This window comes from Xiphophorus couchianus, chromosome 14 (assembly GCF_001444195.1).
Source record: "Xiphophorus couchianus chromosome 14, X_couchianus-1.0, whole genome shotgun sequence".
Lineage (NCBI taxonomy): Eukaryota > Metazoa > Chordata > Actinopteri > Cyprinodontiformes > Poeciliidae > Xiphophorus > Xiphophorus couchianus.
This window is the reverse complement of record NC_040241.1, coordinates 11,664,469-11,679,345: the sequence shown is the minus strand read 5'-3', so window position 1 is coordinate 11,679,345 and position 14,877 is coordinate 11,664,469. Positions and strand designations below refer to the sequence as shown.

At 39.7% G+C, this 14,877-nt stretch overlaps 1 protein-coding gene across 4 annotated transcripts in view; it reads right to left on the bottom strand.

Annotated features, from left to right (window-relative positions):
* The window catches only part of nwd2 (NACHT and WD repeat domain containing 2), a 42,629-nt gene that overhangs the window by 22,963 nt on the left and 4,789 nt on the right, over positions 1-14,877 (bottom strand). For 3 of the 4 annotated variants that reach the window (XM_028038886.1, XM_028038885.1, XM_028038884.1), the window contains 2 exons: positions 9,317-9,405; positions 4-120 (listed from right to left, as the gene is read on the bottom strand). In XM_028038886.1, coding sequence (XP_027894687.1) covers positions 4-120; positions 9,317-9,405 — 206 coding nt within the window. Of the gene's footprint in view, positions 1-3; positions 121-9,316; positions 9,406-9,810; positions 10,078-14,877 lie in introns of those variants that run through there. The other variant, XM_028038887.1, reaches the window with a different exon arrangement.

The window sequence follows — 14,877 nt, the reverse complement described above, 5'->3', positions numbered from 1 at the left end:
CACAACAAAGCATGGCCCGGCTGATGTCTTCAGACATTCTTCCAGAAGTTTCATTCGGAATCTCTGCAGGTCTGGATTGTCCCACTCCTCTGGATCAACTCCCCAGTACAGGTCCACCACCTGGACATACGCAAATATAGCCAGTAAGTCCAATTAAGCTGCAGGACTATTTTTCTCTAGTTTGTCTTGCAACAAAAGAAATCAGCCCTAAAGTTTGCAGATCAAACTGGAATGAGCAAGTTTGGAGCAAAAACCAATTGTAACCTCTACCATAGAAACACATATAACCTACTTCATGCCATAGAAACATCCTCACACATCATTCCCAGATTGGAGCAGGGAGACACACTCGCAAGCGTCCTCTCTCAACACATTCATCACAAAGTTCTGGCGGTTGACACAATTCCTGTAAACACGCCACAGGGGGAATCTCCCGGTGGAGGAGAGAATCGTGACGAAATGCCTGTAGGCGTGTGTATGTGCGTGTGTGTGGCCAACTCCACGGTGAAGCTGCATCGAACAGGACAACAAGCCCTCCTGCTGCAGCTTCCTGGCTCTCCGACAGCTTCAATCCTGCCGGCTCTGATGTGTGGCTCGCAGCATTATTCTTGATGGCCTTGCAGTTTTCAAGGAGAAGAAGATAAAGGATGCAGGTGCAAAGACGAGTGCGCCTCATGATCGCCGTCACCTGATTCCTCTCCCTCCTTTCTGCTACGCGTGGGATCCCGGAGCATATCTTTATGCGCTTCTGCTCAGAAGAAAAGCTATTTGAAATGACTTCAGCCCAGCAAAGTGAGTGGCACGTCTGCCGGTTTTGGTAGAGAGGATGACTGGCAGGCCGCTTTAGCCAGAAATTGAACGCGTGACTCAACTTTGACAGGCAGGGAAACTCTCGCCTCTGCCATTATTGGCACAGGGCTGGAAATACACCTCTGCTCATATACTTGATTGTTGTCATGCACCTGCGAGCAGATGTGCTACTGCCAAAGGGAGACAGCTGTCAACTCTCCGGAGGTTTCCTCACGGGAAGCAATAGATGCAATTTGAAAGTTGAGTCTGGACGCAGCCTTCATTTAGTCTCTGGAGAAATCTGGACTCAACGTAGAAAGTTCAGTTTTTAAAACTTAGTTTAGATGCAACCAATAAACAAGTGAAAACTTATCGCAACGTCAACCGGAGCCTCCACGTTTCTGCTTGTAAAAACAACGTTTTCTCCACCGTTACTCATGCTAGTATGTCGAATAGCACAATCAACTGTTGAGATGGGAGAGAGATGAACTTATAGATTACATATTTTAAAATGTCAAACTTTACAAGTTTCAAAATGACAACACAGACACAATTGCATAGCTACGCCTTCTTATAAAGGTACACTGGAAATAATATTATGTACATGAAACAACATAACATATACTGCACAAAGTAGTCTTTTATTTATGTAAATGTTATCTTAATAACCATAAATCACTTTTATGCTGCTCTATGCAGGTGTTCAGTCTGCACTGATGAAGATTACCTCGCCTCAGGCATGCATAGATCCTCAAGTGGTTTCAATGAAAAATAACAGGGACAGATAATAAATTACAGATATATTTGGTAGATGACAAAGGGTTTGCTGCGTCATAATGCAGGCAAACAGAATATATGATTCATTAAATGTCTGTTTTATTTGTGATGGCACGTGTAAAACAAAAATAACAGTTTATAAACTGAGAAACGTTTCTTATGTTTGAAAAGAAAAACAATAGGAATACTAGTTTTCTTATAAATATTTTGTTCTAAACTGTATTTGTCGTTACTTTCCTATGATTTATTTTTACTTACTTGAGCTAAGCTTAAAGTTATTCGGACTCCGGGCTTATTTACTCAAAAAATAATGTTTGAAATATACAAACAAGTTTCTTCTGAATATTAACATTTTGCAGTGTCGAAGCAAGATTTTTGACTTGAATCTGATGGAGATTTTATGGAGGAAACTTGCCAGAAGGTTTTTCAGTCCACCAAAGATAAACCAGTGGAAATATCCAAAAACTGGTCAGTAATTATAAAAAATGCTTTGGTTGATGTGATGCAAATAAAGACTTTAACTCTGATTATTGACAAGGATGTAAAAATGTACAACTACACAAGCACAATCATTTGTTTCCGCAAAACTGATTTTTTCTGTACAATGTTGTTTTATTATCGGAAGCAAACTTAGTTGAATATTTTCAGCTCAGCTGTATTTAACATCTAAAACTGGGTTTAGTAAACCACTAAATCTTCACTTTTAGACTGATTTAGCCCAATGCTAGAGTTACTTTAAGATAAAATTTTTGAGGGCGTAGTGTGAGGTTCCACTCTGAAACTCAGGACCTTTGTTGCAGGTTTTCTGCCATTTTTAGTGACAAAAAAAATAAATAAAAATAAAATCTCAAACAATGCTCAAAGTGCTGGGACTGTGGCTAAGTTTAAACCAAAAACAAAATAAAAAACCCCCCAAAACAAACAAACATATTTGTACTTGTAAGCTTTGTAAGAATAGTTTGCAATGAACTTTTTGGTAAAGAGCAAATTGCTTTGGCACAGCCAGCAGGAAAGTAATTCATGAGAGTGTGGGATCAAAACGACACTTTGGTTGATTAAATACACTTCTTATCCTCCCCCACCAGAAGACTGTCATGGTACTTTGAAAAGAAAAAGAAAAAAAAAAATCTCCCACTCAGTTGTGTGCACACTTGATAAACATCCCTCATATTGGCTTATTGTGAAAACCTCATTGCTTGGCACATCCGTCACACTGTATCAGTGTCACTAATCTACTTCCAGAGCGCATGTGTTGGTGGCCGTGATGGGACTTGTTTTGACAAGGACTGGAGGGGAGAGGAATGAAGTGAGATGAGTGCCCCCCTGATTGCAGAAAGGTTGCAGCAGGTGATTGGGAGGATGCACAGTAATTAAAAGCTAAATGAAGACATTACTCATTCCTACTCGCTGCGTGCATGCGGAGAGAATATTTTTGATTAAATTTGCGCCCGCACCTGCCAGGCTTGGATGGAGAGACCAACGAAAGGAGAGAAGGACGAAGAGAAGCATAAAGGAGGGAAACGTTCAGAGCGCCTTTAACAAAAGAGAAGACTCCGGCGGGACTGGATTTGTTTCTTCAGGCCTCTTCTCCCTCCCTTCTCCCCCTCTGTTTTTCTTTCAGGCAACTTTCCTGCTCCTCTCTCTGATAACTTCCCTTTCCCCAACGTTTCCTGCTCAGCTACAGTCGCGGGGGTGCTGTTGCTTACATAACAGATGAAGCAGCTTCCGCTAAGCGGCTTTCCGATGCCCTTGCGAGGCATTTGCCCATGGCAGGTCAAGTGCAGGAGAAGAGGTTTTTTTTTTTTTTTTTAATTTATTGAATGTTACACTATTAGAGTTTGGGATTCAGCCCAAGATGCCCAGGAAGAAAGGGCATGAAATCAGGCGGGAAAAAGCCCAACATGAAAACGACTCAAAGGCAAGAGACGAGTAAAAATAGATACGGCTCCGACATTAACGTATTTAAGCTCAGTACTGCCGGCAGTTTTATTAAACACATGCTGTTTGTCAAATAATGAGGTCTTACCAACAAATCCACTGACAAATATATTTTTCCTCAAAACATGAAACAAATAGGATGGAGAATTTGAGATCACCATCAAATATTTAAATGTTTCTAATGACCTCTTTTACACAGGTAATGCTAATCCTTTTGACGAGAAATAATTTAGGGCTGTTTGGCTTTATGAATCTTCTTACCATGTCTGGTACTCGTTCGATCTTTTTTTTCGGTGACTCAAATGATATCCCTTTGTGTTGGGTGGTTGCTGCTACTTTTATGTTTGCTATTTATGGATTAACGTGTCTTCTTGCGTTCGACTGTGCTCGAACGCAATATTCTTGGTTTAAATAATATAGTTTTTAACAGCCACTGTGTCAAAATGGCCAACAGTTCCCAAGGTTTAAAATCGACTTAAATAAGATGCCAGAGAAAACGGAAATGCAGCTTTCTCCGGTTGAGCTTTGGATCGGGGGGGAAAAGCTAGGTAATTCCCATCATATCCTTTCTGATCGAGGACATGCAAAGTTGTCACTTTGGACATTTTTTCTGAAGCAAAGTAATAGAGTGGCACAGGTTCCGTACAACAGGAGCTCCGTCCGTAACTTTTTTGAGATATCACTGTTTTGAAACTGACATTAGTAAGAAACAATGTGAATTAGAATTATATTGTTACATGTCATTCGCTTTGATTTACCCAGTGTTACTCCACAAACCGTAAAACTTCAGAACAGACCAACTATCTTGTGCAAAACAAACATGTGCACCTCAGAACCAATGCTGAATTCAGCATTTTGAATGGCTTTGATTCTTCAATTGCTTTGCAGACCCCATTCTGCATTCAGAGAATATAAATTCAGCCATTTGTGCTAAGAATGAACATTTTTAAAACATTTAAAAATGTGTGTTATACTCATTTTGTTGTTTTTCCATCTGCTTGGGTTAAGTGGTTGTTAGAAAATAAAGACATAATGAATTCTCTGGAATCCTACACGACTTTTTTTCCTTCAAACTGTCATCGTTTTCAGAGTTAAGGTTTAAAAATCAACATGTGATATTACTACAGAGGTCTAAATGAAACCTGCAGAAAATGATGAAGGAAGGAAAGAAGGAAGAAAAACTTAGATTTGAAGTTAACTTCCTTCAACAAAAACATTTGTTTCTACAATGAAGGGTACAGAGAAGAGAATATTTGACATTCTGAAAGATGTCTTGTGGCCAAATTTCTTCATTTTTCACTTTTGTTGTTGCTTCTCTAAGGCAACTGAAAGAACTGTGTAAACCTTGAAGACGCACCGTTGTAAAGACAATTAAAAGTATTAAAACAGGAAAATTAAGCTGTGGAGGAATTTTATGACTTATATAAAGATCTAAAGATTACAAAACAACTCCACTTCTGCACAGATTGCTGTAAGAACTCTACCGTTACACTTCGGTTGTGTGGGGAGGACAACTACCGATTCTTCAAATGGATTGGGGCAAACATGTACGGTGAAAGATCTGTCTTCATCTCTTAGCAAGAGTTGATTCAAAATTTAAATTTCTCCAGACACCAATATCTTTTTTTAATTTTTTTTTTACATGAGAAGCATTTTAGTATAAATATGTGTCCCATGGCACACATGTTGTTGCATTTCAGCTAAGCCTACACTCAAAGTCCATTTAATTCTCTACTCAGAGAAACTTTGGTGGCAATGGATCCTTTGGGTATCATCAGCCTTTCCCACCAACCAGTTAAGCGTAAAGTGCAGAGCAGAAAGTTGTCTCTTAGTCAGACTGGCCGCTGGCTGGAAGAAGGCTCAGGTAGTCTCAACCTGCTCGAGGGCAAAACGTGTGGGAGAGAGTGTAGGTGTTGCTGGAGGGCGTTTGGAGAGCACATTTGATCCAAGGGGCAGCATATGTTTATATTTATGTTGTCACTCAGAAAATCTACTTAAATCTGTAATTGTAGAGCAATGTCTTTTCAGTTGTTGTTTCCGAAGGTGCATACGTTCACCGGATTTTACAGAAACAATCTGACATGATGAGTGAGACATCCTCTACCAAATGAATAACTCTCCCGTGGGTTATCTATAAATACAGCGCCAGTGAAGCCCCACACATGTTTCATATTTGACTTTTGATTATCTCCGTCGATTGTCAGCATCTTTTTATGAGAAGGCAGCTGGCTTTTCTGAATAGGGACCAAAAAGAGGAAACATGCGGTGAATAGAGATGATGGCCGGCTGCCAGAGACGGAACAGACTGAGAGAAGAATGAGATACAAAATGAGAATTATAAAGTCCAGGTAAACAGATGGAGGAACTACATGTGCATTTGATTTTTTTTCTTCTATAAAAAAATATAGAAGAGCTTGAAGACAATTAGGATGGCACACCCAAGTTTAAACAGTCTATGGAAAATTGTTGGTCAAAACCCTTTTCTTTTTGATTGAGTAAGCATAAGAAAATGTCCAGGTAGAAAGAAGGTAGTGATAGCTAAGTATCCAGTTTTAGTGTGAACTCATTTATTTGCTGCTTTGTCCATTAATGAGGAAAGAAGTCTGAGAAATGCAGTCTTTGAGGAGCAGCTTGTAGACTTAACAAACCAGCACCATATTCAGGAATTGCCTTGCTGTTCCCGACAGCATGTCATCCTCCAAATAATTGGCCTCTTTCAAAAGATGTAGCTCTAAAGGCTGTTTAAATGTCAGAAAAGTTAATTTTCCGTTTTATAATATAATATTTAGGTTTTCTAGCTGTAAAATATGATTAAATTTGACTCTATAGTTTCTTCCCCAAAAAAAGAAAAATAGATTTAGTAGCTTTAAGAGTGGGTGTTATTAAAAAAAAAAAAAAGAAATCCGGCCTCCATAATAAGCAGTGACAGGCAGTTCCCCTCCCTTTAAATACAGGCAAAATGGAATGCAATAAGAAAGCTTTGTTTTACGTTTGTCTTTAAACATCCCACTTGTTTTGCAAGAAATAAAATTCACAAAAGTGACAGTGGCTGAACACTGTATGCTATATTAACAGGATTATAGCAGCAATGTTAGCTGCTATTATAACTCCTGGTTAAGGGAGGAGTTAATTTTGTCTCACAACTGAATTAAAGTAAGAAAATCAAAATTATTTCTTGGCAACTTCAGGTGAGAGTAACTGCATTCTCACATAAGATGCATGCCCTTGTTTCATATAATCTTGTTTTCTTTCAAAGCAGGAGAACCTTAAGAATAACCTTCAATTAAAACAACTCAAATGTTGCTGCTTTTAGCAAATAGAAAACCTCCAGCTCAACTTATAAAATAGAAAAATGTTAAGATTTTACATTTTTGTTGCTATTCCCAATGACCCGGAAAATTGACCTTTTCTGACTAGTTGTTTTTTTTAATCAGGTAATTTATTGAAAATATTTTCAAATAAGTTTTATTGTGACTTAATGTGAGAAATCAACACAAAGTACAACATTACTGAGAAGTGGAAATAAAATGTAATGTCTTTAGCTTCTTTTTATCATTATATTTTACCCCCCAAAAAATGGTTTGTGTTTTTATGTAGCTCACCTGAGTCTTTGCAGCACCACCTTTTGCAGCAATAACAACTGCAAGTCTTTTGGTAAATCACAAATTTAATTGACAAATATTTATTACTTCATTTTTTATTGATCTGCTTCATGTTTCTCAATTTTTCCTACAAATACGTAAGTACTGAAATATATCAAGATCCGATCTAAACAGTTGGACAGTAAACTGGACTGACAATTAGGCTTCATTCCAAAATAACAAGCAGCCGTGGAGGAAACAGACAGTAATGCTTGTAATCTGCCCCTGCAAATAACAGCTCACAGTCTCTGTGTGGTGTCAAAAACACTTCTTTTTCTCCTGAGATGATGTAAACGCAGCTTGTGTCTCTCACCATCAGCTCAATTGGTGGCAATTTGATGGGACCCTAATTAGTTCTCATACGGAATGTGAAGGTTTTTCTTGGTGTCCATTAAAGTATTTCTTCAAGTATTCACTTGCACCTTGTCAGACAGTTGTGTTTCAGGAACCTCTCTACTGTAACCACTTATTTTCTCGCCTTGGTTCGGTTTTTAATATTAATATTGGATGAGGAGAGTAAGGATGCAAGAGACTGATTAAAAAGAGAAAACGGAGCAGGATACAGAGGAATAAATTTGCTAAAGAGGGCTGAGGAAGCTGTGCGCTGACTGAATGAGGACGCGACCTTCGGCCTCTGGGCTGGATTTCTGTGGCTCATTTCCCCGGCGCTTCATCTCCCGCAATCCTGCTCCATCCTGTTTGGGGAATGCTCCGTATGGAAACTGAGTCAAATGATGAGGGACTTGGGAGAATTGGTTTTCAGCAGTAGCTTTGGCATATGTGTGTCAGCGGATGTGCACGAGCGTGTGTGAGTAATGGGGGGGAGAAAAGAGAGGTGCATGGATGTGAAGGAGGAGGCAGGACTGATCGTAAATTACAAATGCAAAAAAAAGAAAGAAGAACAAATTCAATTCGGCAAAAAAATCCGCAACACGGAACGGGGGAAAAAAAAAAATCATTAAGGATTTCACACGGCAAATGATTCATGAGCCAAACGTGGTCACACATATTGGCACGCATCATCAGCGAGCTCCAGTGAAAAGGTGATTCCAGCCAAGGAGGTGACTCTCATATGGAGAAGGTGAGGATGAGGAGGAGGAGGAGAAGAAGAAGGGGGAGGAGGAAGAGCAATGCAAGTGAGTCACGGTATTAACTTCCAGGCCTTCTGCATAATCATTTCAGCTCACGCTTCATCGCAGGGAGCTGAATCACCAGACAGACACATGGCCCAGAGTCTTCTGTTATCTCCTTTTATCGCACACGCTTCTGTTCATGTATGTGTGACGTGTGTGGCATCACGAGAGGCTGCCAAATGGATAAAACCACAGGTTAATCTGCCTTAGAGGGCAGAGTGTGAGTGTTGCAACAAAGATGCTCTGAAACAAAACAATCAATCGATTGCTCTGATTGCAAACCAGCTGGATTAAGTCAATCTGTAATTTGCTTGTTAATGCACTCGCTGAACTTTTTACTCAACAGCTTTTTGGAATTGGTAATTAAATAACACATGTAGGGTGTAAAACTGGATGCTGTAAGTATTACAAACTATAAGGTAAGGAGCCACCCCAACCATATACCACTCTGAGCAGGGCTTTGGCTCCCGATCCAAACAACCTCATTAAAAGGACTTTTATGAGGTTTCTGATGACAGGTGATCACTGTCATCAGAAACAAGTCAGAGGTTCCCCTTTTGTCAGAAATGCCATGAAGCTGTCCAGGAACCAATAACCGTATGGCAGATATCTCCCTCCTTTCCGTCTCCTGCCTCCAGGACTCTCCTGGATTTGCTAAACAAAAGCCTCTGATAGCAATCTCTTTGAGTCCATTGATTTGAAATGCAAATGATCTGGATGAGTGGACGCTGCAGAGACGACGCGGCTGCTCTCTGACGACAACAACAACAAAGGGAAAGCCCTCGCATCGCACTGCCTTATCCACATCTACATGCGTGCCAAACTTCACCAACGGGAGCCTTATCTCTGCTACCCTTCTGTGTCCGCTTGACGAGAAACAGACTTGCGCTTGCAGCCCGAGGGGCCTATAACACCTCCAAACAGCTCTAAAAGACATAATGTAAGCGTAGCTCAACAGGCACCTAGGAAAAAAAAAACTTTGAATGTTCTCTTTCTTTGGAGGCAAAAACAGTAAAAAGCACAAAGACGGCCTCTTACCTGGAATTCAATCCCGTAGTTCTCCCTGCAGAAGTCTCGCAGTTTAGGGTAGACATGCTCTTTCAGTGCATTCCTCTCTGCTTCTGTGTCTGAAACACAGAAAACATTATAAGTGCTTCAGCATTCAAATAATTTTAGCTGAACTCTTGTGAGTTTATTTAACTGCAAACGATGTTTCTCCCTGTACTTATTCTTTCCTGATTTTATTTTTCATATGACCATAAACAGGTCAAACACATTTGTATGCAGCTGAACAAACTAAGTGTGTCAGCGTACAACACATGTCTGCCTTACTTTAGTGGCATGTACTCGCATGTTTTTCATTTCAAAGAAAAGATCAGAAAATTGTGTCACGTCATAACGTAAGACAGAAGCAAAGGATTAATCATAAAAGTTCCTCCTATCGTTTTAATAATCTACAGCATCATGGACTAGTAAGGATCGAGTTACATTGACTATTTTCAGATGATAAATCAAATATTTAGCCTTTCTACCTTTTTATTGCACCGCTTTAAGCAGGGTATTGTAGAAAACCCATCTGTTGGAAAAATTCTTTGTGAATTCTGAACCAGCAGATAAATCCAATTTCTTCCCCTTTTGTCATGCTCTCTTCCCTGTCTCCTGACACCTATCACTCTCTTCCTCCTGTGTCTTTGCAGGAGAGTTGAGTGTGGGTGTCTGCTGTAACTGTAAGGGGAAACTGAACTTCCTGGCCACTTGATGCAAACAGTAGAGACAGCGAGGTGGAACTGTACACTGGAGGGTTGTGATTTAATAGTTGATGTGGTGTTCTCTGAATTACCAGGGTAGAATTAACAAGGGATGAGTTAATGTATAAATAGCTTCAGAGGACGTTGATTGCCACAACAATTGAAGATAAAAGTGAGCAAAGGGAAAATTGAGGCATGAAGCTTCACAGTAAGAGGCGCATTTATGGTAAGTCTAATATAAGACTCCGTAGCGCTTCAGCAGCAAACACTAAAACAGTCCTAAAGGTTTTAGATGTATGTTGGTGTGTTTGTACAAGATAAAAAAAATTCACAATATTTTGCTTGTGACTAAAAGAACAATAAACAGCAAACAAAGTGTTACTCACCAACACATCGGGTAAATTAGAGAAATGAATGGTAAATGGACGGAGCTTGCATAGCACTTTCCCAGTCATTTTGATCACCCAAAACGCTTTACGAAAGAGCCACATTCACCCATCCATGCATTTATACACCAATATACAGATCTAGGCAACTTGGGGTTAAGTGTGTTGCCCAACAGCACATCAACATGTGACAGGAAAGAGCTGGAATCAAACCTACAATCTTTCAATAACAAGACAGCTATGCTAGCCGCAGTCGACACATGAAAAATCCAAAGTTTCTCTTTAAATTTCTAAATTTTAACCAGCAAGCACAATTGCTTTATTCAAAACTTAAAAAAAAAAATCTATTTAGCATAATTGGAATTTTATGTCTAAAAACAAAATCATGATATCTCAGCGCCAGTGTCATATATGTACATTTACACCCTACAGTGTTCATTATGTACCATGTTACAGAGTGGGAGCTCCACTGCTTGTTTATGTGTCCCATTTTCAGTTTCCCGACTTTTTTTTTTTTTTAAACTATCTTCCAAATGGTTACTGTAATGTATTTGGACAGACCCAGTCTTGGTTTCTCTCTGTCTGTCTGCAATGGGTATGGATGGAAAGTTAAAAACAGAACATGCCCCACAGAGACTGCCCCGTGCGGCAGAGAAGCTCACACATATGCGCGCAACAAGCAGCCCTTCAGCTGCTGACCGTGTCATACGCAGCGTGAGTGGACGAGTCCAGAAATCCACTCTGACGTATCTATCTCTCGTCTATCTTTAGTAAGGCTTTGGGGCTGTGACAGAGCAGATATCTGCCCGCAGCAGCCCTGGCAAAATGTCAAACCGAAACCAAATGCATGTAACTGTATGCACATGAAATATAGAGCAGATGCTGCATCGGGGGTGCTCTCATCTCATCCCATTAGTACAATAAACAAAACATTTTGGTGACAGAAACGAGAACGTATCTGCTAAAAGTGACAGTGTTTGTGGAATCAGATTGTGCCTGTTAAGGCATTTGGGATGTTTGGAGCTCTTCTCTGTCTCAACACACTCCACTGTGTTGTTATTTGTGTTGTGCTCATAACAAGGGACTGTCTCTTTTCTTTCGGTGGGACGATGATGAGTTATGGCAACCTGACGTATGTGTGGGTCCGTCGTCCACACAGCAGCATGCAGAAGAACAAAGACTGGATCCTACACCCGCCTGCTTCGTCTCCCTGTGTGTCCATCTCTTCAGTTTTCCTATCTATTTGTTTGACTAGCAATGAACAATACACCATTCTTATATGTGCTGTCAGGTCTCTTTATTTGTGCTGTCACAGTCTTTATTTTCATCTCTTTCTTTATCCTCATTCTGGAGAAGTAATGGACGGACGCAGAAATAAGCCACATGTTCCTGATGATTCCCTTCCGAGTCACTATTTTTGGACTAAAATCCAAAAATAGTCTGAGATCTCCAAGAGTCCAAGAATACGCCTAGATTTTTTTTTAAACTACTATTCTCCTTTTTGGTTAAAAAGTATTATAAAATAAGTAATTCCAGTGCTATTCAAGTTTTATTATAAAGTTACTGGCAAAACAATCCAGAGGACAAACATACAGAATCAGCTCTCATAAAGAGCTGATGTAAAAGAAACAGCCGGCTGACCCTCATTTTTAGCATACCATAATACAAATATCCTGCCTAAAATGTATTCCTTTGCAACAAAAGTTGCAACAAATAATAGAGCCATAGAAATAACTTTAAACTATTTTATTCTACAAAGAGAAATTCTTCTGTCTGCACAAGTGAAGAGTGACAAACTTAACTGAAAGCAGTTTGCTCTTTGGGCTGAGTTACTCAGCTACTCATTATTTGACCACTAGGGGGAGCTCATATACAATGTACTGATACTTGAGCTCTCCCTGTGTATGCGTGGGTTCTCTCCGGGTACTCCGGCTTCCTCCCACAGTCCAAATACATGACTGTTACGTTAATTGGTCTCTCTGTATTCTCCTTAGGTGTGAGTGTGTGTGTGCATGATTGTTTGTCCTGTTTGTCTCCGTGTTGCCCTGTGATGAACTGGCGACCTGTCCAGGGTGAACCCCACCTCTTGCCCAAAATGTCTCCAGCACCAGCACCAGCACCCCTCCTAACCCCATTAGGGACAAGGGTGTAAGAAAATGGATGGATGGATGGATGGATGGATATTTGAGCTTTCAGCCCAAGATAGTTGGTTGGTTAGTGGGAATAGAAAAATAAAGTGTCCTTGTTGTTGTAAGATGCGGTGCACCTGCTCAAGTAAAACAAAAAAAAGAAAACAGAGCTAAGATGAACAATGAAGACAGCCACTTCACCCGTCATTACAAAATGAAGCACGACAAATGACACACATCCGGAGAACATCACTGAAAAACACCAACAGCATGACAGGTAATAACAAAACAAAAAGCATGCTGAGAAGTAACACGTTCTTTACCTGTGCAGTTTCAAGTTATACACTTTCCAACTATTTCCCCAAAGCACCCACTGTGCATAACGGGCCCATAATCAGCACACATACTTAATTTGCGAGAAAGAACTTGCTGTTTCACCAAAAGAGGTTAATGTAGCGTTCAACACCTTCCACTGAACTGAACCGAAACATGTCAACAGAAAGGTGATCAATAACAAGTGACCTGGAAAACCCCTTAAGTCAAAAGGATGAGATGTTCTTGCATTATACGATCAGGAGGAGACCTTAGAGCTTATGCAAACAAGATTTAATGAGGATGGAGAAAATCCACTGGAGCTTACAGTGAGACTACCTGCGTCAGCTTGATCAGCGTTGAGGATAACTGTAGAAGTTTCCCCTGCATCATGGCTATTGACCTCATATTTGATTAGATCATCAGAACAGTGCTGCCATGCAATACTCAGCCTGACAGAAACATGCACATGTTCCAGCAGCTGCCTCTATATGCCGAAAAAGTGCTTTCCATTTTAAAACTGTGAAAACTGAAGGAAACATCTGAATTCCCCTAAATTATGAACAGATGTGATCAAAATATTAGAGAGAAACAAACTTTGAAAAAGCAGTCGAATTTCATAGAACCACTTTGCGACCAACAAAACAACTTAAGAACTATCGATGAAGACCAGTTTAAGTTTTACAAGGAAATCTGGCTAGCTACAAGCTAAACGAAAAAACCAGGGGCATCTTACAGATTTTGCACACACGGTCTTTGGTAAACAAAGAAAAATATAGATTTTATTGTTATAGGGTCACAGTAAAGCAGAAAATCGACAAAAATGGCAGTAGCGTTAGCCATAAGTTATAAGCTTAACTGCTGCAAAGTCAAAGGCTCAATGCAGTCAGCTGGCTTTTCTTACAAACTCTTACCAGTTGCTATAATAAACTGAACTTGACCGCACTGACTAGGATTGGATAGAAATACATTAAACTGATATTGAATCTGTCTGTATGATTGGATAAAATGCACTTTGTATCTCTGTTTAGAGGTTTTTGTGAAGTGTTCTGGGACAACATTTGATGTAAATTGTAACAAATTAAATAAACCGAGGGGCGTGTCGTGGTGGCGTAGGGGTTAGCGCGACCCATGTTTGGAGGCCTTGAGTCCTCGTCGTGGGTTCGACTCCCGGACCCGACGATATTTGTCGCATGTTTTCAGCCTACTTTCATATAAGGGACACTAGAGGCCACAAAAGACCCCCTGGAGGGGTAAAAAAAAAACAAAAAAACGAGTTGAACTGAATCAAAGTGGATGCATATCATCAAAAAAAAGTTCTTAACGTTCATAGAAGATATCAGATAATTTTTAACAGAAAGAAAATGATCCCAAACAAATCTAGGTTATGTTAATAAAGTTAGCAAATAACCATGATAAAATTTTGGATTGACAGTCAATCAGAAAAAAGCTTGGAGTATGGAATTTGTTGTTTTTTTTTTAGATATGTAAAGCTGGGTATCATCGGCATAAGACAAAAAAACCTGCCTTATTAAAAAAAACCTTAGACCAAAAGGTACAGAAGAAGAATAACTAAAAAGAAGGGGAAATCGGACAGCGCCTTGGGGAACATCAGTGACAAATGGTGAACCTGAAATGTTGTTACTGCACATATTAATTATGATCTGGAAGACAGAATTTGTGAGATCCCACTGATGGCAAAAGATTTTAATCTCATGAGGAGAATATAATGAGAAACTGCATCAAAGGCAGGTCTCTGATCAAGAAGTGTTGTTCAAAGCACGCAGTAAGATTACATCTGTTGATCATTTGATGATTTGTTAACTGTGTTGGGGCTGAAAACTTGACTGAAACTGTCAGATGGTAATTGTTAAGACTGAGAAAGTATGCACCAGATTATTGGTGCATACTTTGGTGCAAGATGTAAAATTAAACAGAAAGAGGATACACCGGATGTAACACGAGCAACAAATGAACCCAATTGACAGATTTATGAATGAATCCAAATATTTATATTAGCACTT